Source organism: Sebastes fasciatus, chromosome 13 (assembly GCF_043250625.1).
Source record: "Sebastes fasciatus isolate fSebFas1 chromosome 13, fSebFas1.pri, whole genome shotgun sequence".
Lineage (NCBI taxonomy): Eukaryota > Metazoa > Chordata > Actinopteri > Perciformes > Sebastidae > Sebastes > Sebastes fasciatus.
The window spans coordinates 9,144,816-9,169,696 of NC_133807.1; the positions used below are offsets into that span (position 1 = coordinate 9,144,816).

At 40.7% G+C, this 24,881-nt stretch overlaps 2 protein-coding genes across 2 annotated transcripts; one reads left to right on the forward strand and one right to left on the reverse strand.

Annotated features, from left to right (window-relative positions):
* Positions 1–4,871: 4,871 nt before the first annotated feature.
* Positions 4,872–14,551, reverse strand: slc2a6 (solute carrier family 2 member 6). Its single transcript, XM_074655286.1, has 8 exons — positions 14,183–14,551; positions 11,987–12,258; positions 11,047–11,143; positions 10,743–10,842; positions 9,540–9,733; positions 9,242–9,417; positions 8,725–9,020; positions 4,872–6,387 (listed from the first exon to the last, which is right to left on the reverse strand). The coding sequence occupies exons 1-8, from the start codon at positions 14,255–14,257 to the stop codon at positions 6,059–6,061; spliced, it is 1,539 nt and encodes a 512-aa protein (XP_074511387.1). The 5' UTR covers positions 14,258–14,551; the 3' UTR covers positions 4,872–6,058.
* A 1,244-nt stretch (positions 14,552–15,795) lies between these two features.
* Positions 15,796–22,654, forward strand: ptx4 (pentraxin 4, long). The gene is made up of 4 exons (XM_074655287.1): positions 15,796–16,209; positions 18,259–18,437; positions 19,251–20,335; positions 21,198–22,654. Exons 1-4 carry the CDS (start codon positions 15,862–15,864, stop codon positions 21,869–21,871), a joined length of 2,286 nt encoding a protein of 761 aa, XP_074511388.1. The 5' UTR covers positions 15,796–15,861; the 3' UTR covers positions 21,872–22,654.
* The last annotated feature ends 2,227 nt before the right edge of the window (positions 22,655–24,881 follow it).

Here is a 24,881-nt window from a genome sequence, read left to right on the forward strand (position 1 = left end):
ACCTGTTAGTTAGTTATGTTAACATGGTACAGGAGAAAGTCTTCAGCTCTGGTAAACTATGGTAAGCTAAGCTCCGGTGGTCTGTAGTCATGGTAACACAGAGACAGCTACTACTGTAAATAATATACCATTACTCTGATCTTCCATACATTTATCTTTTAGCAGAAATAATGAACTGACTACTGTTTCACATCTTCTATTTTCCACCCTGATGGTCGCTGTGTTTACACACCGTGTCATAGCGGTAGCATGTAGCTAACCCGTTAGCATGTAGCTACATGCTAACGGGTTAGCTCTGTATCTCCATGTAAACAGAGCCATCTGCTCTCAGCCATCTGCTCTCAGCTGTCTGCTCTCCTCTGGGATGATTCTGTCGGTCATTTCTCACAGATGGATCTGTAAAGTCAAACGTAAAACAGAGTGTATGTTTACGGTTTACAGAGTTGATGCATGAGGTAAACACTGAGTTAACTAACAGAGCTATAAACAGCATTATTTACCTGAGAGAAACCGACAGGAAAACCTGGAATCTGGACCGCAGATGTTCATCATTTGTCGCCGATTTCTGATCAGATTCCTCCGGTAACGTGCGCTGGGTGAAGTTTCTGGTTTATGAACTTTAAAGTAGTTTATTTTACTCTTCTGCTTCTCTCTCCCTGCTCTCAGACTGTGAGGGGGGCGGGGAGGGTGACGCTGTGTTGTTGAGGACGTTTGATTGACAGAAAACGCTGACCAATCAGAGCAGAGTGGGAGGAGACAGGCTGTGAATCAGGGGTTTTCAGACAGAGGCTGAATTAGGCTCTGAGGCAGGCAGACTCAGGCTGCAGTATGAGAAGAATAAAGGGTTTTTTGAACATTGCAGCATGTAAACATGTTCTAGTGCAACATTAAAATACATCTATGAACCTGGAAATGAGCATAATATGAGACCTTTAAAGCTACAGACACAGAAATCAGCACTTTTGGAAATGGGCTGAAACAGAGGTTATAGAGACATGCTGGAATGCATGATCTGATTGTTTTTTTGAAAAAAAAACTTCAGAGACATGGTTTGGAGGTGTCTGAGACCTATAATAACTAGTTTAAATGGAGTATAATATGTGACCTTTAAAGTGAATAAGCAAGCAGTGGAGAAAATATCCAAGTTTTTTAAAAATATCTGCGCAAGTGAGAAACAATATTCCTTGACAGGAGAAAACTTGACTAAATAGATTTTGTGTTTCTTTACTTGCTTAGTGTTGACTAAAGTTTATATGCTTCCTTGATTTTACTGTATTTGTTAAGATGCCAAGTGACTGCTGAACTAGTATTGCCATCAAATCTGAGATGTCTAATGCCAAAAACATCAGTTAAGGCTTAAACTGTTAAACTATATTGAATAATATTATAATCTGGCTTACTTAGGGAGTAATGGAGGGACGGGAGCGATTATGAGAAGAAAGGAAGGAGGAGGGTATAATCAAAAATATAAAAATAGCCTCTGACTCAGCAGTTATATAAATACTGTGTGAACGGAAGTTATCTGTGTCACTAATGTCTCAATCCACCTGCCACTTCGCTTTCTACCTCTCTGTCTACCTCTACGCTTATCTGTCTTTCTTCTTATCCGATCTGTCTGTTTATCTACGCCTGTTTACCTCTCCTTTAGTTATCTTACTCTTTGATGAGGACGACAACAACATTTTATTTTATTTATGAACAACAATCAAGTCATTATTGCTTTCAGGCTTGTGTTTTATGTGAATCAGATTTCTGAAACCCTTTCTCAAAAATATATATATCATTGGGATGAGTACTGCAAATCATTTTTAAAGGGTTGATGTTTTTTGTTCAAAGTGTTTTTTGTATTAATATTTGATGTTAGTGTGACACAAACACCTCAACTGCACCAGCATTACACACACGCACATACAGGCTGATCACCTTAAGAGATGCATATCTACTAATGCAACGTACCACTTAGCAGTAGGTTATGTGTGGGTTTATGACTATCACCTTTAGGGTGTTATTTTAAGTAATTATGCCAGGAATGTGTCCTGTCTATCAAGCTGTATGGTTACCTGATGGTAAGGACAAGCTCAGCTCAGAGTGCCAAAAAATAATGTATTGTCTCATGAAAGGTTTCTGAAAGTAAATGTTGATTGCACAATGTAATAATTACACCACTGGTTCCCTATAAGCCTGGCTTTCATTATGCAATTCTGTCTGCCACCGGATACAATCTACTGGAAAAATGAAAGGCTCCATTTACGTCACGGCCGTGGAAAAGTGTTGGCAACTTTTTTCTAATCAAAGTAGCAAGTGCTAGCTCCAAATGTTGCTAAAAGTTGCCAGGTGAAGTCATTGTGCATTCATTTGCATGACGCTTATTGGTTGTGTCGGTTGCCGTGAGGGAGAGACTGCCTGAGGGTCTGAAATATGGTGGATATAACAACGTCAGTTAAGCACATGGATGTATTTAGAGAACTGGATACAGCGTTGGCGGGCGCCCGTTCATTCCTATGAGTTGCTCAGTGGTGCATGAAGCCAAAATGGCTCGGCTGCTGAGTGATCATCCAGCGATCTTCCGCATCAATTGGGTCCATAGAGCAGGCGCAGTAGTGTTTTCTTCAACTCCGCCTCTCAGCCTTCGCTCCGCCTCTCAGCCCTTCCTCCAGCCGTGGTCACATGAACGGAGGAAGGAAAATAACTCTGGATTCACCTATTAGTGCATTTTCATATTCAAGTGTTTGTAATGGGAAGTTGATTTATTATGAGAAAAAAGTCTTATTGGGCCCAATGGCATCATTGATGGACACGGAAGTTGTAATTACACTGTTTGGCCACTACGAACATTTGCTTCAAAGTCTGGCGCTCTTCTCGGGGGCTTGCTTAAGCAGCTATAGAACTGCACCAGTACGTATTGGTTGCTACAAGCAACAGAACACCCATCTGTAACCAACTCATGTCTAGTAGGTAACCCCAAGTTGCGAAACTCTCGTGAGATGGTTAAGGTTGGGCATTGACCTCGACTGGTTAAGGTTAGTCATTGACCTCGAATGGTTAAGGTTATTCATTGACCTCGAATGGTTAAGGTCAGTCATTGACCTCGAATGGTTAAGGTTAGTAACTCCACTGTAGCTGCTGGAGTAACAACACCATCCATGTTTGACCAATAATCCAATGAGAAAAGTACATCACCAATTGAGCTCAGAAATAAAATGTCACATCCCTTTTACTATTGTTTCACACTGAAAAAAGGGTGTTTCTGCTCTGTTGCAATCCAGGTACAGGCTATATTTAATTGTATGTACTGTATAAGAGCACAATAGCTTTAATGCTGTATTGTAGCTTTTATATTGCCTGTCATCAATGAACACACTGCTTCAGTAAGGTGCGGCTAAAGAGATCAAAGTTACACACACACACACACACACACACACACACACACACACACACACACACCGAAACCCGAGTTGCCTCTTCCCTTCTTTGATAAAACTGACAGTCAATCAATCAAACAGCGTACAGACTAAACAGATTTGACAGTATAATACTTGCAATCTCTAAAGTACTATCTACTAACAGGGGGTAGACAAAATGATAACAAGAACAGTGTAATGCAATCCCATACTGTGTTAAGTCAACCACACATGATCAGCGGTAAAATTGCTCTGCGCTGGCTGTGCCATTGTCTTCCTTTGGGGAGAGTGGTGCCGCCCGACTTGGCGGAAGCGCTACCCTTGGCGTGGCGCACCGCTCAAGATTGCCACCAAGCGCTGCGCTCAGAGTTCAAATTATTTCAACTTTGACTTTGTTGCCGCTGACCTTTCAAAGCGCAACCAATGACATAACAGCTGCAATTGTTGCTGTTGCCTAGAAACAGTGAATGGCGTTCCTTGCACACTTTTTGATAATATATTATACCTGCGCTACGTTTTGCCTCCGCAACGCTTTGTGCCCCACCTCACGATGAGCAAATTTCTTATCATATGAAGGCAGTTTTAGAGAGGTGTAAAGTCTGAGGGTGTATATTTATATTATATAAGTATAATCTACTTTCATTCTTTACTATACAGTCTCTACTCGAAAATAAAGAGAATTGATTATTTGTTTGGATGTTCTTTTTTACTTTGTTCTACCTTGGTGAAGAGATTTTAGTGTGATGGCAACCATACACACATACGTACAGGATCACATACTGTATTATACATTTCTTTGGCAACACATGATTATAGGTCATACTCACCCCTTATAATTGGTACATTATGCACTTGCATTTGTATAATAGGGTACAATTCAATACAGTGACAGAAATATAGAGTGGATAACTGCTGTAATTTAGCAACATGAAGATGAGTCCTATGCTGTTACTGGAGAAGGATGGAGGATTGGGGAGGCAGCGACGTATCATTGGCCGTGACTCAAACCTACCACAGTGAGAGCTCACTGTGGCATGTGACCTGGCCTGCTCAGCCACCAGTGTGTGACGGCAACACCACTTCCTGTCCTCTTTTTTATGAACAATAGAAAGATGATGAACCAGTTTTGTTTCCCAGACAGCTGGCAACCTGTTTGTTCATAGGATTGACAAACATTTAAAGAAATTCAATCGCTTATTTGCTTTATTTATTGTACGTATTGTGTGATTTGTAGCTGATGTTTTGACATCTGTTGTCAATCAATGCAACGTTTATAGTATGGTCATATCAGAACTATGGCTGTCAATCGATTAAACTATTTAATCACGATTAATCGCATGATTTTCGTTGATTAATCGTAATTAATCGCAAATTAATTGCATATTATAAATCTGTTCAAAATATACTTTAAAGGGATATTTATCAGTATTTAATACTCTTATCAACATGGTAGTGGACAAATACGCTTGCTTTATGCAAATGTATATATATATTTATTATTTGAAATCAATCAACAACACAAATCAATGACAAATATTGTCCAGAAACCCTCACAGGTACTGCATTTAGCATAAAAATATGCTCAAATCATAACATGGCAAACTCGAGCCCAACAGGCAACAACAGCTGTCAGTGTTCTGACTTGACTATGACTTTCCCCAAAATGCATGTGATTATCATAAAGTGGGCATGTCTGTAAAGGGGAGACTTGTGGGTACCCACAGAACCCATTTACATGCACATATCTTGAGGTCAGAGGTCAAGAGACCCTTTTGAAAATGGCTATGTCAGTTTTTCCTCACCAAAATTTAGCGAAATTTTGTAGGGTTATTTGACCTCCTTGGCGACAAGTTAGTATGACATGGCTGGCACCAATCGATTCTTTAGGTTTTCTAGTTTCATATGATACAAGTATCTTCACTCTAACTTTAAAACTGAGCCCACTACAACCTAAAAATCGCAAGTTGCATTAATGCGTTAAAGAAATTAGTGAAATTAGATTTGATCAAATCATTTTGTGTGCACCTGACACAGAGAGACTGATTTTTCTGTACAAACACAGTAGCTTGTGCAATGCTAGCATTCATATACATTTAATGTGAAATGTATTAATACAACATGGACAAAAATATTGTATATGCAACAACTACTGTCAGCAAATGTAAAATGTATATGGATTTTTGTAAAGTATTTGAAGATAAAATTTGAAGAAAAAAGTTTTGTGTGTGTGTGCGTGTGTGTGTGTGTGTGTTTGTTGTGTGTGTTTTTAACAACAGAACAATCTTCTTTTGTATTCAGTGCATGTTGCTGTCAGACATGTCAGAGTGTTTTTTTGTTTAAGTATATTATTATTCTCTGCTCAGGTAGACATTACTTCACTATCTCTTTACATAGAAAATTGTTGTTTGCTGCTACTGTATATTTTTGTAACATGATTATTACCTAGATACATAAAGTGACATGTTTCTTGACCTAATAGTAATTGTTTTTTTACAATCAGCCTTACAGTGGTCCATCTGTGCTTAGTAATTATTCAAGTAGCACTTTCCTCAGAGGGCTTTAACCTTAAATATTGATTGTTACATATTACATATCAGAGGTATATCAGAGGTATATCATGAGAATGACTCATTGTTAATCAAAGAGAAGTTCAGGCTTCAGCTTGACTGTGCAGTCGAGTGACTCCTTCTGATGGTGAACGTACGTCCTGTCCTGAAATAGTTCTCTATTTCTTCCAGGGAGCGGCCGCGAGTCTCTGGGATGCACACCGCGTTGAACAGCAGACAGAGCACACACACAACCGTGAAACACAGGTAGGGCACGTACAGGCCGTACCTGTCCACCATGTGTGTGAAGGTGTGCGTGAGCATGAAGGCCGTCAACCAGCTGACAGTCACGCACAGTCCCGAGGCCACGCCCCTGGCAACCAGTGGCAACACCTCTGACATCAGCAACCACGTGATTGGGCCCCATCCCATGGCGTATCCTAGGAGACAACCGACAATGTGGTGAAAACATCTGCTTTAATATGAACTGATTGATTTATCATTGTACAACAAAACCACTGCAATTCATAGTTAGGGCACAGTCACACCACGCTATGTTTTTGAGAGGTTTATAGACTTTCTTTGCTTCATTGGCTAAAAATAATTATCATATAAAAAAGGTATGAAACGATTTGTTCTCTCCTTTTGTTCTGATTTTGGACAGGTGACAGCAACATCCCAGAATCTACGTAGCACCACAAAACCACAATGTGATACTTTTCCCAATTGAGTAAGGCGTGAGAACATAATTAAAAAACTGAACTACCCAAAAACCCCAAGGTTTTATGTGTACAAGAAGATGGGCGTTGACCTGTAATAGATAGCCAATAATCATGCTTCAAGAACAACGTGTAACAAAATAACCTGAGGACATAACAGGTCTTACTTAATTTGTTGGAACAAGACGAGATGTGATTTAAAACAAACCGCACGTGCTTCATTAACCCAAATAAACACATGCCTGACAGGTTAGCAAATATCTGCCCAACAAACAAGCTAACTGTATCTAGTACAGAATATGTTTGTTTACAAGTGCTAGTTTGCTTGTACCTGTTCTCAACCAGGGGTCCAGGGGCCCCCAGGAGGTTTTCAAAATTCATACATGTTATTCCTATGGTCCAAGAGAGTCCAAAAAATATTAGTAAAGATGAAACTCTCTCCCAAATCTAAAAACTAGTGTGCTAAAACTCAAACTTGTGATGTCATTGTGTAAAAAGTGTGGAGCCGCTCCATAGACAATGAATGGGAGAGATGCTATAGGTGACACTGAGAGCACCCAGGAGAATGTTCTGAGTATATGGGAACCTTTTCTGTTTCACAACTGACAACACTACAACAGAGTAAAGCTCATTTAGGTATAAAAAAGAAAGCAAAATCAGTCTCCCATTCATTGTCTACGGAGCAGCTCCAGACTTTATACCCTATGACATCACAAGTTTGAGACTTACTTCTCTGGTCTCTGGCTTTGAGAGAGAGCAGCTCATGTTCACAAATATTATTTGAACTTTCCTCGGCCATGGAAATTATATATCGGAATGCTTAATTTAGGTTATATTCCCCTTTAATTCACGAAGTGAGCCTAATGTCATAAGAGTGGCTATTCTGATAATAGGTTTCACTTCCTCCGCAGTTATTTCAAGTCTAGTTGACAACTAATTTTGGTCTTAATCACATCTAACAACCAAAATCTTTTCAGATGGAGGTCCCTGAAGCGAAATCTGATCAAATGGGGCTCTGTGACCTAATGTGTATCAATCTAGGGATCCTTGAGACAGAAAAGGTTGAGAACCACTGCTCTACAGCCATGCTATCAGCTCTGTGAGGCTGCTCAGGCACATTGATGCTTTGAGCTAAATGCTAACATCATAGGGCTGTGCAATTCATTGAAATTCAATTACAATTATGATTTTGGCTTCCAGCGATTATGAAAAGAAGATAATCAACGTAAAACAATTATTGTGCGGCATTCAGTTTTGCAAAGTTTTGTTTTGTGTTATAAATCCAGCACACCCCTTCCCTTTACAGCACTGTGCTTTCGTGGGACAGCCGTGTGGGAGGATCCCCTCGTGGGAACTATCCCAGCACTGTCTTGCCCTCACTGGGCGTATTTCCTCCCTAGTGGTGCGCCGCGACTGGCTCTAGGTGGGCTTGGAAAGGCCGACCGTCTTGGAGCACGGACCCCGTCTCGTTTGCTTTCTGGGTGCGACTTTTTTCTGGTGTCATAACCACCATTCATATGTATACAACCAATGTGTTTATGATTAAATTGTTTACCAGAGCACAAAGCTCCTCATAGATCTAGACTCTTGATTTAGCTCTCAAAGTGCACCAGATTGATGCAAAGTTTTCTTTTCTAAATGCATGATGTTTCCAAAGTCGATAAGTAATCATGTTAAATAATCGTAATCTCAATATTGACCAAAATAATCGTGATTTTTGCCTTATTCGAGTATGTTAACATGCTGATGTTTAGCAGGTATGATGCTTAGCTAACGTTTGCTGATCAGCACTAAACACTAAGTACAGCTGAGGATGATGGGAACATCGTTAGCTTTGCAGGTATATGGTCATAAACCAAAGAACTTTTGGCCTGATGGTGGTGCCATATGAAACATCTGGGGATGATTATTACAACTCATCCACTAGGGGTCTTGAACATCTGAAGCAAGTTTCATGGCATTCATCCGATAGCTGTTGAGATATTCCAAACCAGAGCGGTGGACTGAACGACGCTGCTACCATGGCTAAAAACAAAGATTACCATCAACACAACTCACCAAATATAAACACCATGGTGGCGATGAGAGGAATGAGGCCCGTTGCCTGGTGGGTGGCGTCCAAAGTGTTTCCAATGGCGTTGTGGCCGCTGTAGTCCAAACTCCCAGTGATATTATGAGGGGCGGGGCCTGGAGGGCACGGCGTGGTGTGGGAGATCATGGTCAGAGTCAGAGCGGACAGGAACATCAGCAGGCTCGACGTGTACAGCAGGGCTTTGCGTCCTGCCTTGTCCATCAAACTGGCTGCCACGATGACAGAAAGGAGGCGGACCACGCCTACAAGGGCAGCATCATACCTGACAGACACAGAACAAGCAGAGGTCAGTATATAGTAAGTAAATTGATTGATTGATTGATTGGAAGCATCCTGGGATTGAAGTTAACCGACCAAACAGATTTGTGATTATTTTATAAATGATTAGACAGCAAACAGCGATATTTATATGAGAAATGAAAATAAAATCAAGAGACAGAAAAGTGTGAAGATAGATATAGATAAACAGAAGCGATGTCCAACCTGGGCGGCAGAGAGACTTTGCTTTCGGAAAATATGGGCTCCATGTAGACCAGGATGGGCGTGATGCCCGTCATCTGCTGCAGGAAACGCATCACCACTGAGATGATGATTGGCCGGTAGAAGACAGGTGTGGCCAGCTGCGACCATGTGACTTTACCCTGTGTGTTAATGCTGTGCTACATTAGGAGACACATAGAAAAACACATAAACATACGTGTGTCTTCTTCTTTGTATTTATTTAAAAAACTCATACTACTGAAGTCACGATGTTACCACCTTAAACCCGCGTGCCTCTTACCTTTATGGCACTGAGCTCGATGTGTGTGTCGTAGTGTTTTCCCCTCAGCGAGCGGAGGGCCTTCTCAGCCTGCTGCTCTCTGCCCAGAGCGAGGAGTCTCCTGGGGGAGCTGGGCATGAACGGCAGCATCACAACCATCAGCACAGCTGGCACCTCCCCCGCTATTGCCAGCCACCGCCACGGTACCACCAGACCTACACATCGTACGTGATATTCAGATTATGATAGCACTGGTCTATGACGCTGCTGTGCCTCTGTTATGATATATTTCCTCCTCTATGATTGTTGAAACAGGCAAAACAGGAAATATTTGACGTACTGACGTATTCGACAGCTTGCTAGCATCATATCTCTTAGACGCATCATAACATGACCCAGTGTTATCTACAATAAGCCAGTTATCAGCCAGAATAACAAAAACACACCACCAAATGCCTAGAAATGCAAGGTGCATGGCCAGTGTTGTCATTAAAGAGGACTTGTTATGCTCATTTTCAAGTGCATACTTTTTGTTTCTACTAGAACTTATTACACGGCTTTGTTGAATACTTGATTCTGATTGGTCAATCACAGCGTTCTGCGGTCTGTTCTTTCTTTATAACAGACCATTGCTATGGGCGCAGTTCTGATGTCAGACTCTGGATGACGATTTTTATGTCAAATTATTGATTTCTTAAGTAAATAGCCGTGTAATAAGCGGGATAATATACAGCTTATGTTCAATGATTGGTTAACAAACCAAACTCTTCAGACTCTGCTCCAGCTCCGCTCTAACTGGCTTTATTTGAGGGCGTGCCAAACTAGCCGTAAGGCAGGTATTATGCAAATGTGTTACTTGGTGACATCACCACGTTACGGAAGAAAAGGCGGGACTTCGATCAAGGCATTTCAGGCAGTTCAGGAGCAGTGTATCTGTGGGGGAGAGTAACTCCCTTTGGCGTGGACTTCGGGCTTTGTAACTTTGCAGACCTTTTACATGCACAAAAACTATATAACACACTAAAGGAAAGAGAAAAAGCACAAAGGTATAATATGTCCTCTTTAAACAAGCTGACTCTTGCAGAAGCTGCTGTGTCAGCTAACATAGACAGGCAATGTCTCTGAGCACAACACCGAACATTACACTATACATTTTCAGGGATTGTAAGAGCTCTGGATAACAGTTTCAGCTAAATGTATAAAAAATATATTGTATGTTCCTACCCATGGCGTAGAGCGCCAGGGTCCCAAACACAGCAGTGATCTGAGGGCAGGAGCCCAAAACTCCTCTCACTTTTTTGTGCGAGATCTCTGAGATGTAGACCTGTGACATGAAGACACAAAAGACACACACAGCCACATGAACACATGCAGTAAAACAAACACTCAAATTAACAGCATAACCATTTACATAATTGTTGTCAGGACTGTCATATCAAACTCTGATTAAAAAAGGGGTAATTGGGACAAAAAAGAGGAACATTTGCATTAATAGGTTAAAAAAAGTTCTGTAACCATGGTAACCTACGGGAATGGATGCTGCGGTCATCCCTCCGGCAACGCCTGTGAGGAAACGGCCCACATAGAGCATCCACAAGTCGACAGCCCCTCCCATCAGCATGTATCTAATATATACAGATGGGAGTTTTTAAAACAAACAGTACATACAGACTCATACAGACTATGAAGCAGTTTATTCAGAACAGGGAATAGTAGAGCTTTGCAATAAGGTATACATTAATGAATGTCTCCTTTTGCAAAACAGTTTCTGTTTGGAACATACAGTATGCAGTTGTTTCTCTGAGTTTTCTTACATCACGCTGGGCATAATTATAAAGCATCATAAACAGGGAAATAAAATGTAATTTTATAGACAAGAGTGTACATTTCACTATAAACTATGTCACAGAATTTACATTTAAAGGCTCAGACTAAAAGGACTGTTTCAGATCATATTGTTGTCCACAAGGTAGAATAAAATGGATTATGTTGTAGATTATAATATATAAAATTTCATTACATATTATACAATACACCATTTGAAAAGTTGAGCTGTGTGTCCCCTAGTTTAGAGCACCTATCAGGCAGTGGTGGAAGACATATTCAGATGCTCTACTTAAGTAAAAGTAGCAATATTGTGGCGTAAAATACTCTGTTACAAGTACAAGTACCCTTCACAAGTTAGGGTGAGATACCCCATCCTGTTATCATTCTTATTACATTATAGACTAAAGGTCTAATAAGTCAGAGTAATTCAAAATCACCTGTGTGGGTCTGCTGAGCTTTTAATTTACTGTTTAGCTGTCAAATAAATGCAGTGGAATAAAAAGTGCCATATTTCCCTCTGAATTGTATTGGAGAAAAAGTTGCTTAACAAGTACCTCAAAATTGTACTTAAGTACAGTAATTGAGTGAATGCACTTAGTGACACCACAGTTTGACGGCTGTATGTTGTGACTGAGACCCACCCAATAGTCGACGGCATTGCTGACATCATGATGCTCATTTTCCGTCCAATCATGTCGTTGAGCAGCATGGCCCCCAGCCCTCCGGCCGCTGCACCCAGCGTGTAGATGGAGCCGAACCAGGCGGCCTCCTCCGTGCCCATCCTGAGCCGAGGGTCGGCATCGGGGCTCTTGAGCTTTGGCAGGACCGGGGACGAGTAGACCAGGGAGTAACCGAAGCTGAAGTTCCCCAGGACGGCCGAGAAGACAGCCAGGAACAGTCTGGAGTTATTGATCTAGAGGGTGGAAGGATGTGTAAGCTAAAACTCAGAGGATGAGCTGCATAAATACAGTAGGCTACTAGATATTTTACAATTCAGAGCTAATCTAGGTGCACTTAAAGTTCAAGTGGCCAAGTTAAAGGGAAGTTTGGGATCTAGTCACAAGTTTCACTTCACAATACAGTTCATTTAAAATTAAAGTCAATATTACACTTGGTGCCTGATAGATTCAGAAAAGTGCTGAAGTGTTTTTTGTTTCCAGTTTGATTCAAAGTTAACTGCAGAAAATCTTAACTCATCACAATATTACCTGTATGAGGACAGGTGATCTCTGGGAATTGCAGTGAAAAACTTAGCAGCAATGGTTACATACCAACATTTTATCAGGATCTACATTGCCTGACATTTTTTTGTATTTCTAATCATACTTTCTGTTTATTTGTTTAATCTGTGGCAACCCTTACTATCCCGGGTTTGTTTGTGTTCAGCATTACATTTTGTTATTGCTTTAGTCTGTAGTTTCTTGAGGTTGATATTTCTTTGCTGTACCCAACAGTTGAAGGAGGTGGCAACTGAAAACTTCCATCTCTTAAGCTCTTGCTGACATCATCAGTATCATGTGTTAAAACCATTATGTTTTGGGAGTGGGTTGTTTAAGGTTTGATGTTATGCTAATTAGCTTTTGTTTATTTTGTAGGATCTATTTAATTATCTATTTCATTAGCTTAGAATGAGCCCTTCATACAGTATCTACATAGGGAGCGGATCCTCTTCACAGAGTCCGCCATGTTGCTCTGCCATGTTTCTACAGTAGCACAGAAGAAGAACTGTCTCTAGCGAGAGCCTTTCGCATAGTTATTTTACCCTAAGGCCACAGAAGGACTAATTTACCATGAATTAAAACTTTAAAAACATGACTGACCACTCAGCTACCTTTACTGGTTGTGTCTAGAAGGTAAAAACTCTTGATACCCTATCTTAAAGGGACTATTTGTAACTTTCAGAAATGCTTGTTAACAGTGACACTTGTGGCCGTTAAGTCAACGAAAGTCAGCGTCGGGCTCGCGCTTGCTCGCTCTAAATAGACATGAACGAGCATCGCTCAAAACAGTGAGGCGACACACGTCAGCTAAAACCACAATATCACTCTATATTTCACCTGCTTGGCAGTAATGTTAGCTGACCAGACGGAGGTCCTTTCATGAATCACTGCTGATCCTAGTGTTGGCTTTTCCTGCTTCAGCCCTGGAGGCTGAAGCAGGAAGAAGCGGGTCGGCTGAAGCAGGAAGAGTAACGTTATCGTCTCCTGACCGCGCCCGCAGGGAGATACCGGCACCCGGTCAGAGACGATAACGTTTCTCGCTGCGGAGCCCCGTCACTTCACAAGACACGGGAAACCTCTGTTGGTCTGGAGGAGCTGCAGCAGTTATTTCTGCACAAACATCCACTGTACATTTACTAGATATTCTCAGAGCTAAACTAACTCTTCTGCAGTGTGGAGCGCGCATATGCGAGCGCACATGGGATTCCGACCCGGTAGATTTATACGCTTAAAAAGTTACAAACAGTCCCTTTAACCCTGATGACCCATCCTAACTATTCGAGGTCAATGCCTAACCATAACCATTTTGCGAGAGTCTCACAATTTGCCTGTTACCTTCTAGACACAACCACCTTCACTCCAGGAGAAAATGCTTACAGTATATTTTATTGGGACAATTCACGAAGAGTGTAACAATAAAAAGAACTTCCAGTAGTATAAAATCTCATTGCAGTGCAGACCAGTAGTTGAACTGACATGCTGTGGCTTCATAATGTGACAGGACTCAGTAGGCTACTTCTGCTCTGTCAGCAGTCCCTTCCCTTTCAACCATAGAGTGAAGCTATGGGCTATTGTTGAGATTTTAAGATGCATTAATATAAGTGAAATGTTTCCAACCTTGGATTCAGTTGATGTTGGTCTTCTCTTCAGCAGTGAAGTCTCTTCATCCATGTCTGCAGCAGGAGACGGCATAGCGGTCTGATGACACAGAGGAGTCTTTATCAAAGTGTAATTTCAGGATCTGTTTGTTCTCCTCACGCAGGGATGAAATATCACTAATGTCAAAAGAAATGCTGCCCTCTGAAAACACAGCCAGACGAAAACATACCAAAGTTGAAAAGAAGCTTCCAGCAGAGGTGATTAGAAAAATGAAAGCAAGTCAGTTAAATATAAAGACTATTTTGTTTCAAAGAGTAATATCTACACTTTACAAGTGATAAATGTGCGTGTTGTCCAGGGTATTCCAGTCTGACAGAATGAAACAGGCGAAAGCCAGCCATATGTTATGTAGTCATAATGAAACTGAAACTGAAAACTGTGTCTACACTGACATTCACAAGTGAAATTGAACTGGGCTTTGTGGTGTGGGGAATTATTAAACATTTTGAGCTGAATAAGCTTTTCTTTTTATAAAAGATTATTTATTAAAGTGCACCTTTTTAATCCTTGTGCCTTACTAGGGACATTTTTGGCTTTTTTTATTTTTATTATTATTTTATTTTCATTTTGGCAAGGGTGTGAGTTTTTTTTCTTCATTTTGGAAATTCCCCCTCCATTCCTATAATAAGTTTATAAACTGTGAAGCCAAAATACAGACATTCAGATCCTTAAGGACAAAAATGTCCCCATTGAAACCCATTAAAACCAAAATTTTTGATCCTGCGGCCATTACAGCAAAATTGTAGTTTTTACTATTTCCCACCAGATTTAGACATTTTCTCATGTTAGCCCTGTGGGGTAAATACATGCTAGTTTCCTGGTTTCCACTTGGGTAATTTCTGCTGTATTATGGATCAAATGTTAAAAAAAAATATTGTACAGAAAATAATAACATTTTAAATTTAAATATTTAACTCAGTGATAGTGGAAAATAATATTAACATATTTTAAAGTGAGGCACAAGGGTTAATCTGCTCTGTATGACTTTGATTGCAGCATTTGGGTCCCATGTACAGCCTTTCTACCCTGAGTAAAACTACTGAATGAATACACATTTGTGGAATGAAAACTGCCACAAAATACTGACTCAAAATATGGGCTATTGACAGATTCAGGTGCATCTACACTGTCGTTTAAAAACACACATCGGTCAGATTGTTGGAGTCAAAAGTCCAGTGTGAATGAAGCCAAAGTGTTGCAACCAGGTCATTAGCGGAAAGCAGAAGGGAGGGATGAACAGCATGATTCCTGGATTGGGCCAGTCAAAGAAAAAGCAGAAGAAGAAGAAAGGAGAATAGATCCTCATGCTAGTTGAGTCAGGGGGAAGAGGAAAGTACTGGCTGCTTCTCCATCAGCCCACGCATCATGAGATTTACAGCTATACAAGAGTGCAAAAACAAACACGCAGATAAAAGTATAGGCTATTTGTGCTGACTGATACCAAACAGTAATAATTTGCTGTGCAGGAATGTAATTAAAGCTTTGAATGAATCAAAACTTTATCAATGGAAGATCCAGTTAAACAATCTCAAAGTGGGATTGAAGTGGAGGAAAACACGAGCAACATACAACATCATTCTCAGCAGAGAGAAGCTGAGTACCTGTTAAATCCATCTGCATTTCCTCTGAGGTCCCCAATGGTGTTGTGGAAAATGGAAAGTGCATTCTTGTCCCAGCTTGTGGGCGTACTTTTGTGTATTGTATGTGTGTGTGCATATGTGTTCATTGTGTGTATACAGTGTGTATCAAGACCAGCCCTTTTCAGCTATGTCTTTCTCTCTTCTGTTTGTTTCTTCACCTCCAGACATCCAGACTGGGACCCAGACTCCCAGCTGCACCTATCCCAGCTCCACGGCATCATGGGCAGCCTCTGGCCCTGCCACTGGCCTCTGATCCTGGTCCACATGCTTCTGCTGCAAATCCAGCCCGTTAAGGTGCAGGGAGTTGATCCCGTGTCCAAGAAACTACGACGACTCAACGAACAGGTCAGTTGGAATCAGACTGTGTGTGTGTGCATTAACAGTGGCTATTTTTCATCAAAACATTGGACATTTGTATTACATTCGCAGGTTTTTTTATGCTGTTATTATATTGGTATTTTTTTAATTATGCAAAATTATTGAAGGAGCGCTTGTGTCCTCATGTTTTTTGACTTAATGTGTTTATATATAGTATATTATGTCATTACACGTCTTTGTTGAATACTCAATTCTCAATTGCGCCATTCTACAGTCTGTTATTTCTTTATAGCAGACCACTGCTATGTATAACAGACCGTTGCTATGTATAACAGACCGTTGCTATCGACGCAGTTCTGATGTTGGAGTCTGGCGGACCATTTTTGTGTCAAATTAGTGATTTCTTAAGTAAGTAGCCGTGCAATAAGCGGGATAATGTACAGCTAGCGGGTCATTTTTGTCAAAGAAACACCTTCAGGGGGACGCAATACCCCGGCGTGAAACCCTCCTGCACCGCCCCTGTCGGGTTTATTTCACAACAATGACCAGCACTCTGTACATTATCGATTACATAGAAGTGTAAATTGAAGTGCGTTTCACATTCACAATTAAAGCAAATTTGTGGAACAATAGTTGCAACTTTGTTGCACTACTCCTCGATATTAATCCTTTAACTCTAAGTGTACTTTCCATTTTAAAAACACACCCAGATTTCACTAAAACAACAAACAACAGGACAACTAAAATTAGGGCTATCAATCGTTTAAAATAGTTAATCGCAATTAATCACATGATGGGTCATAGTTAATCGAAATTAATCGCACATTTTTTATCTGTTCGAAATGTACCTTAAAGGGAGATTTGTCAAGTATTTAATACTATTATCAAAGTGGAAGTGAGCAAATATGCTGCTTTATGCGAATGTATGTATATATTTATTATTGGAAATCAATTAACAACACAAAACAATGACAAATATTGTCCAGAAACCCTCACAGGTACTGCATTTAGCATAAAATAATATGCTCAAATCATAACATGGTAAACTCAAGCCCAACAGGCAACAACAGCTGTCAGTGTGTCAGTGTGCTGACTTGACTATGACTTGCCCCAAACTGCATGTTATTATCATAAAGTGGGCAAGTCTGTAAAGAGGAGAATCATAAGTACCCATAGAATCCATTTACATTCACATATCTTGAGGTCAGAGGTCAAGCGACCCCTTTGAAAATGGCCATGACAGTTTTTTCCTCGACAAAATTTAGCTGAGGTTTGTAGTGTTATTTAGCCTCCTTCACATCAAGCTAGTGTGATATGGTTGGTACCAATGGATTCCTTAGGTTTTTCTAGTTTCATATGATGCCAGTAACTTCTGTGTGGAGTTTGCATGTTCTCCCCGTGTTAGTGTGGGTTTTCTACGGGTTCTGCGGCTTCCTCCCACAGTCCAAAGACATGCAGGTTAGGTTAATTGTAAATTGCCTCTAAATTAGGTGTGAATCTGAGTGTGTCTGTATATCTGATTTTCCTTGTTTAAAAAATCTATTTTGATTACCCAACATCTTAGTATAAGACAATAGATACATCTTAAATCATAATGGAGGGAAAAAAGTAACATCAGATAAACCACATCACATATTTAAATGGATTTTGTAATGATTGTTTCATGTAACGTCTGTGACAATGATTAATAATTAGCCTAAATGGCATAAGATGAAGGTTTTACAACTCATACATCTGTAGCTAAGAGCTTTAACTTCAAATCCTGTTCCTCAACTAGCTGTTTCTGCAGGCCTACTACCTACTACTTTAGTCAGCTGTCTCTGTAGGCCTATTACACTTCACTTTTAGGACATATACATGTATGTTATTAGTCATTTTGTAAAAATACTGAGGTTATGTAGTCGAAATGGTGAAAAAACTACTCTTGCAAAAATGGTGACTGTTCAAGAGGAAAAGTCATCACAGAAATCCATTGTATGTTGTTGTTTTTCCTTCTGGAGGTTTTGAGTATTTTAATGACCTTCAAATCCAAACAGCTGCAGAAAGACTTGTGAAAACACATTTCTTCTCTGTTAGTTCCAGCAGTTCCAGGCGCTGACCCAGGCCCGTTTGGACATGTTGGCTCTGAACCAGAACAGAAACTTCTCGGCGGGTCTGGAGAGCCGAGTTCAGGTCCTGAGTGACCACTGGCGCCACATGTCACAGGACCTCGAACACCTCAAGCAGAGCTCAGCGCAGGAGATAGAGGGTCTCAGGTTAGAGCTGCGGTACCAATGGTCACTAACTAACTAACTGAGGGTCTACTGTAAATATATCTGTGAAACTATATATCCGGGACAAATCCCTACCGGTGGTTTTTGTTAAGTAAAGGCATCATGGGAAGTAGAGATTAGATTGGAGAAGAGGAGAGACGTTTACTGAAATCCAGCTCAGAAAATTTGGTAAAGCAAGAAATGTGATGAGTGGGCGGCTTTTCCTTTTAGCATCTGTTCGTTTTGGGGGCGTGACAAGTAATGATTAACAGAACTGCTTTTCAACTTTCTTTCTCTGACTGGATTCATTTCTTCTATAATGCAACAAAAAATTGCATTAAAAAACGCTTCCACATTTGAAAATCTAACCTGTTGACGTACATAAATTACTGCATTTGCAATACATTGCAGAATTGATCAGTTATTGATGTTTTTTATATATTCTAAAATGTATTATCACCTATATCTTTCATACGAGTATCATGTATAGGGTGAATTTAGGGTCATTGTTTTTGAATTTCCGTCAAGCTTTCTTTTCATACATAAAAACAAATGCCCAACACATGAAACACATCTGTAATACTGAATATGTTACCTATCCATTTGAGGAGGAACGAATATTATATTATATTACCCTTTGTGTAAACTGACCCAAAACCTTTTTTTACAATATGCAAACTTCACCCATCTAACCCTTCAAGTTAGATAAAATGATAAAATGTTGGACCACATGTTGTTCTACATTATGCATTTTCAACAACAACAATAATACAGAATTTGTTTTAAAAAGTGTTCTCATGTTGATTATTACCCCAGAGAGTGGAGCAGGAAGCTGGAGAAGAAGAGTAAGCGGATGGAGGGTCGTCTAGCTTTGATGGAGAGGAACCTGAGGGAGAACCGCCGCCACGCCCAGAAACAGAAGCCTGATCCTGGTCAGGATTACGCCAACCTCACCCTGGAGCTCCAGAGCCAAGACGAAAGGCTGGGTGCCCTTCAGGCCCAGCGCGACGAGCTGATCATTGGGCTGAAAGGGTTGCAGGAATCCCTGAAAAACCAGGCGCTGCGTGTGACCCGGCTGGAGGGCCGGCTCAGCGAGGTCCTGCAGCAGAACGGAGGAGGGAACACCGGGGGGTTGTGGAGGGCGGGAGAGCCCCTCAACGCCGACGTCACACCTCAGGAATACCATGAACCACGTAGGAGAAGCCAGACACATCGAGGAATGAGGCCTGGAAGGATTCTGGATACCGAACCCAGATCAGAAGGTATCAGCTATACCCAGACTGAGAGACAATACCAGGCAACACCGAACCAGCCTAAACATTCAAAGACCCAAAAGTCAAGACCTCAACCAGAATCTCATCCACAGATACAAGTCCAGTACTCAAATCCTGAACCCATGCCCACAGATTACATGCCCCAGCCTGACCTTTACCGTTCCCAGTCACAGATCCAGGTGCGGGCCCAGACAAAGCCTTACCCGATCCAGCAGGAGCAGCTCCAGTCTCGCCAGACTGTGCCTTATATTCATGCCCAGGTCCAGCCCCAGCCCCAGTCCCAGGTCCAGCAACGATCCCAGCCTCAGTTATATCATCAGAGACACCCCCAGTCACACAATCCCAGTCGCCCCTCTTGGCTCCAGCGCCTGCCCCATTCTCCAACCTATCCTGAACCCACCAAAGACAGACAGACCGGCACCAGACTTGGAGCTCCACAGCCCCAGGCTTCAGATGATCTCCCTCAGCCCCAGTCTGAGTCTTATCAGACCAGGGTGAGCGGGTGGGATGGAGGAGAGGAGGAAGAAAGCGACACAAAGGTAGAGTCTTCAGTGATCCACAACTTCCTGCAGCTTCCTGTGAGGCACAAGATCCCTGCAAGACCAGTTCCCAAAAAGGATGCTACCAGTAAGTATTAGTTAATACCTCACAATACCTGAGGTAGGCTACTAACTTATGACCAGGCAGCCTGTTCTCATTCCCAGGGCGTCAAATACCAACACTTTATCACGCCCAGTAAATGCTCAGGGAAAGTGATGTGGTGATGTGGTTTAAAGAGTGAAAAGACACACTGGTGGGCAGGTGGAGGTGGATGGGTCCAACAACTCAAGGCTTTCATCTAGGAGGCTGCTGTTTGTGTCCTGTGCGTTACATTTCACTTTCACTTTACAATTAGCTGTTCGTTCGTGTCCCGTGTTCACAACGTCAAGTCATATTTTCACTGTAAAAACGTAGTAGTTTTAAGCCCAGCTATGTTGTTTTTTCCTAAACCTAACTAATTGATTTTGTTGCCTAATCCTAAACAAGTGTTTTTGTTTAATTTACAACACTAAGCAAGTGTTTACTGCGAGTGAAAATTTACGCCGAGGGGTCTGACAATGCGTCAGTATGTGACGAGTTGGGATGAGAACCATGGATATATAAAGAGAACTGGATACAGCGGGCCTGGCTCTGTCTGAAAGTAGCAAAATTCTGCCCACCAGTACCTCTAAAGTTCACGAATTAACACATTATATCTCATTTGTTGAATCCGTACAAAAAAGGAGTTTTAAAAACAACAATTTGCCGGTTTACGTGGGTTTATGTGCTGGATGATTTCCCTAAATGTCGAACTATTCCTTTAAGGTAGAGGGACCTGGGGTTAAAATTTATTTTGCATAGCCTTAAAGTGTAAGTTACCATACTGATTGGATGAGATAGTCTTTTTTTTACGTGTTAGCACCAGGGTTTTACTTGACAGAATACATCTTCTCTCTGCCCCTCTCTGCAGTCTGTAACGTGGACTCCGTGTTGTTCTTCCCCTCGGCCTCAGCGGACAACTATGTCACCTTCTTCCAGACTCTCCCCGACCTTCTTGAACTTTCTGTGTGTTTGTGGCTCCGTGTGGACGCCTCACATGTCGGCACACTGCTCTCTTACGCCACAGACGACAACGACAACCAGTTAGTTCTGTATGGACGCAACGCATCCTTCTCTGCTCCTTCCTCATCTTCCTACGCCTCCTCTCCCTCAACCTCCTTGGACTTTGTCATTGGAGACCCTGTCTATCGCCGTCTCCCTGCGTCGTCGCTCCTGGATGCTCGCTGGCACCACCTCTGCGTCATCTGGTCCTCCATCCAGGGTCGTTTCTGGCACTACAGCGACCGCCGCCTCACCTCCTCGGGCTCCAATTTGAGGAAGGGCTGGGAGATTCCCGGAGGCGGATCAGTGGTGTTGGGGCAGGAGCAGGATACTGTCGGTGGAGGGTTTGACCCCACAGAGGGTTTTGCTGGGAGGGTGGCGGGGTTCAGGGTGTGGGGCCGGGTGCTGAGCCCTTCAGAGGTGGAAGGGGTGGCAGCTGGAAGAGGCGTGCCCAGAGGGGTGGTGCTTGGCATGGAGGATATAAAGGAGGTACATGGGGAGGTGCAGCAGGTGGCATGTGAATGTTTAGAGCACTGTGTGTGATAAAGTTACAGAGAGTTTCATCCTAAAAACATAATTTCTACAGGGAATGTTAATTTTCTCTTGCTTGCCTCACTCTTAAAATGCCAAATAAACTTTTCGTTTTTTTTAGATTTCATTTTTTTTATATTCATTGGATGTACACAAAGCAGTATACTGGACTTGCAGATAGATTAATCAAAACTGGGACTGGTCAGCTGTGCAATAATAACCTGAGTTTGAACCACCAGTCAATCATCAAGTATCAACACTAGAAAGTATCTTGGAATAATGTGAGTGTGCTTGTAAATGTGATATTAATGTCCATTACTTTCATGAAAAAAACATTCTTGTAGGGTGGGTATCACCCTGTTTCCAATAGCGGATAGAAACTCTTCAAATGGTGGATTTAATGTTTTATTCTGTATTTGTTACTCATCTGTATCGTCCATTAAACCTCTGAGACCCACAACTTTTTTTAGCTCAGTATAAGCTCACTTTTGAAACAGATTCCTTCTGATCGGTAACAGACATAATAGGTTATATAATAAAACAGCCTATGATTATGATTATTATCCATGACTAATTTTGTTAAACATTATATAGGTACAGGATGGAGATTAAAGGAGGAGAAAAATACCTTGTTTTTCAATGATGCTGCACTTTCTTTCTTACATGTTTGTGGATGTCTTTGAACTTTTTTTTAATTGATAGCCACGGTATGACTGTAGATGGAGATATCTGTGGATCTGTCTTCTTGCAGATAGAAACTTATAATGCTTATTTTTATATGAATAAATTTGGTAAAAGTCATCATGCTTTTGTTTCATCCTTTTGCTGGGCACATAGGTACACAAGTTCACTTGTTCCAAATACACCTTTCTCTGACATTTTGACTTGTCAAGCACAGGTGTAACTAATAAGAATCATAACTGCTGCATTGTTGGTTTGCTGTACGGCTCACTCAAACACAGGAAATGATGCAGATTCATTGTTAATGTTCTTAGTTACCTATGTGCTTTTCCTGCTGAGTCATATTGCTGTATGTGTTGTGAGCATGGTCTGAAATTAACCTTTTTCCTCACCTGCCACTGTGGCAGGTCACTGAACATTTCTACTGGCTACTACATTTTTTTGTCTGCCACTTCTGAAAACGAGGTACAACGCTTTAAAATTGTAAAGACTAGGTCAGTGGTACCAGACCGTAGAATTATGTAATATATCATGTAACCTTAATTCACGACTATATTTGGTAACACTTAATTTTACAGGTTCGCAAATTTCATGGTAATTAGGTGATAATTAGCAAGTAACCTATTTGAAATTTCTTTGGAATTACTGCCAAATTACCCAAATATTTACCTCAAAATGTATCGAAAATGACTTTATTATAAACATAATTTAATAATTATACACTAAAATAGTATATAATGGTTAAAATAGGGCCCTTAGGCTTGAGAAGCAACTGTGCGCTGCTCTTTATTGGAGGTGGAAAACCAAAACTAATAGAAGACACTTCTGATCATGCTCAAATCTCACCATTGTGTGATTTATTGTCTACACAGATGTAACCTGGTAGCTGATGTCATGATTCAGGGAGTTTTTTTAAGAAATTTCAAAGAAGTTATTTGTTAATTATCATCTATTTACCAGCAGACATGGAAATAAAGCATATCATTTAACTTTGTATTCTTTTCCTGGAAATGTAATAAATAAATTACCAGCTATTGAGAAATAGCGGAATATAATTATTAAATAATGTTTATAACCAAGTAATTTTCTATAGATTTATAGCTAAATATTGGGGTAATTTGGCAGTAATTCCAAAGAAATTTCAAATAGGTTACTTGCTAATTATCACCTAATTACCATGAAATTTGCAGACCTGTAAAATAAAGTGTTACCATATATTTAATTTAGGCTTTAGAATTGCTTTTTAAAAATAATATTTCTTAATATAAGTAAAACCTGTCTGCCATGGTGGCAGGTGAACTGAAATTTCCTCCTGCTGCAGCCAACATTTACCCTGTATTTGGAAGGTGGCAGGTGCTCATTTCATTCCCTGGTTGAGAGCAAGTCTGTTAACCTATTATCAAGTTATGAAATTATTCCATTGCTGATAGGATTATATGTGAACACCAGTGATGGATTGTCACTAAGTACAGTAACTCAAGTACAGTACTTGTACTTTCCATTCTATGATACTTCCTATTCACAGCAGCCATTTTGACATGTAATTGCTGGGTGAACACAGGTGTAACTAATAACATTAATTATGGGGTCCTGTTCCATTTAGGTGTGGCAGGGCCCTGCTATTGTGCATGCTGGTTCACTGGAATGACTGACACTAAATATAATGGAGCCATAATTAATTTGATCAATTACAGTTGTGTTTCCCCTGTAATTCCATGTCAAAAGGACATATGCTGTTTTAGATTAAACTAGTCAACAGTATATAAAATACTTGAAATTGGCATATTCATATGTGTAATATGATATGTATTAGTAACTCACAAACAGTTTCTTTCCCTGGACCATAAGAACACTAAACTCTGTCAAACAGTAAATACCTCATACTTGTGCAATAATTATTTTTTATCAGTGATATAGCTACACTATTTATACACAGTTTCTAATTGCACGGATCTGGAGAAGCACTCCAAATATATGTGTATCATGTGGGGAACGAATGGGTACTGTGAATGTTGTGAATGTTATGTGTAAAATAGAGGAATGAATGTGTATTGTAGCTGTCTGTTTGTTTTTATTTATCTATTTTTAACTGCACTGAGCTGGAGAAGCCTCCAAATTTCGTTGTACCATGTACAATGACAATAAAGCTTTCTATTCTATTATATTCTATGACACTGTAAAAAGCAATTTTCCTGGATTATGAAAAGGCCTATTTTACTTTTGATACCAATACTTCAATACTTTTTATATTACTACTTTTCCTTAAAGGGACTGTTTGTAACTTATTACACGTATAAATCTACCGGGTCGGTTTCCCAAGCGCGCTCGCATATGTGCACTC

Excerpts from the sequence above, each read along its gene's own strand:
- slc2a6 (XM_074655286.1), bottom strand. The coding sequence starts at position 14,257 with ATGCCGTCTCCTGCTGCAGACATGGATGAAGAGACTTCACTGCTGAAG. Across the intron at positions 9,734-10,742 it reads CCTGGCGCTCTACGCCATGG|GTCTGGTGGTACCGTGGCGG; the intron begins GTAGGAACATAC and ends TACGATGTGTAG. Across the intron at positions 9,021-9,241 it reads AAAGTCTCTCTGCCGCCCAG|GTATGATGCTGCCCTTGTAG; the intron begins GTTGGACATCGC and ends TGTGTCTGTCAG.
- ptx4 (XM_074655287.1), top strand. The coding sequence starts at position 15,862 with ATGGTGTTGTGGAAAATGGAAAGTGCATTCTTGTCCCAGCTTGTGGGC. Across the intron at positions 16,210-18,258 it reads TACGACGACTCAACGAACAG|TTCCAGCAGTTCCAGGCGCT; the intron begins GTCAGTTGGAAT and ends CTTCTCTGTTAG. Across the intron at positions 20,336-21,197 it reads TCCCAAAAAGGATGCTACCA|TCTGTAACGTGGACTCCGTG; the intron begins GTAAGTATTAGT and ends CCCTCTCTGCAG.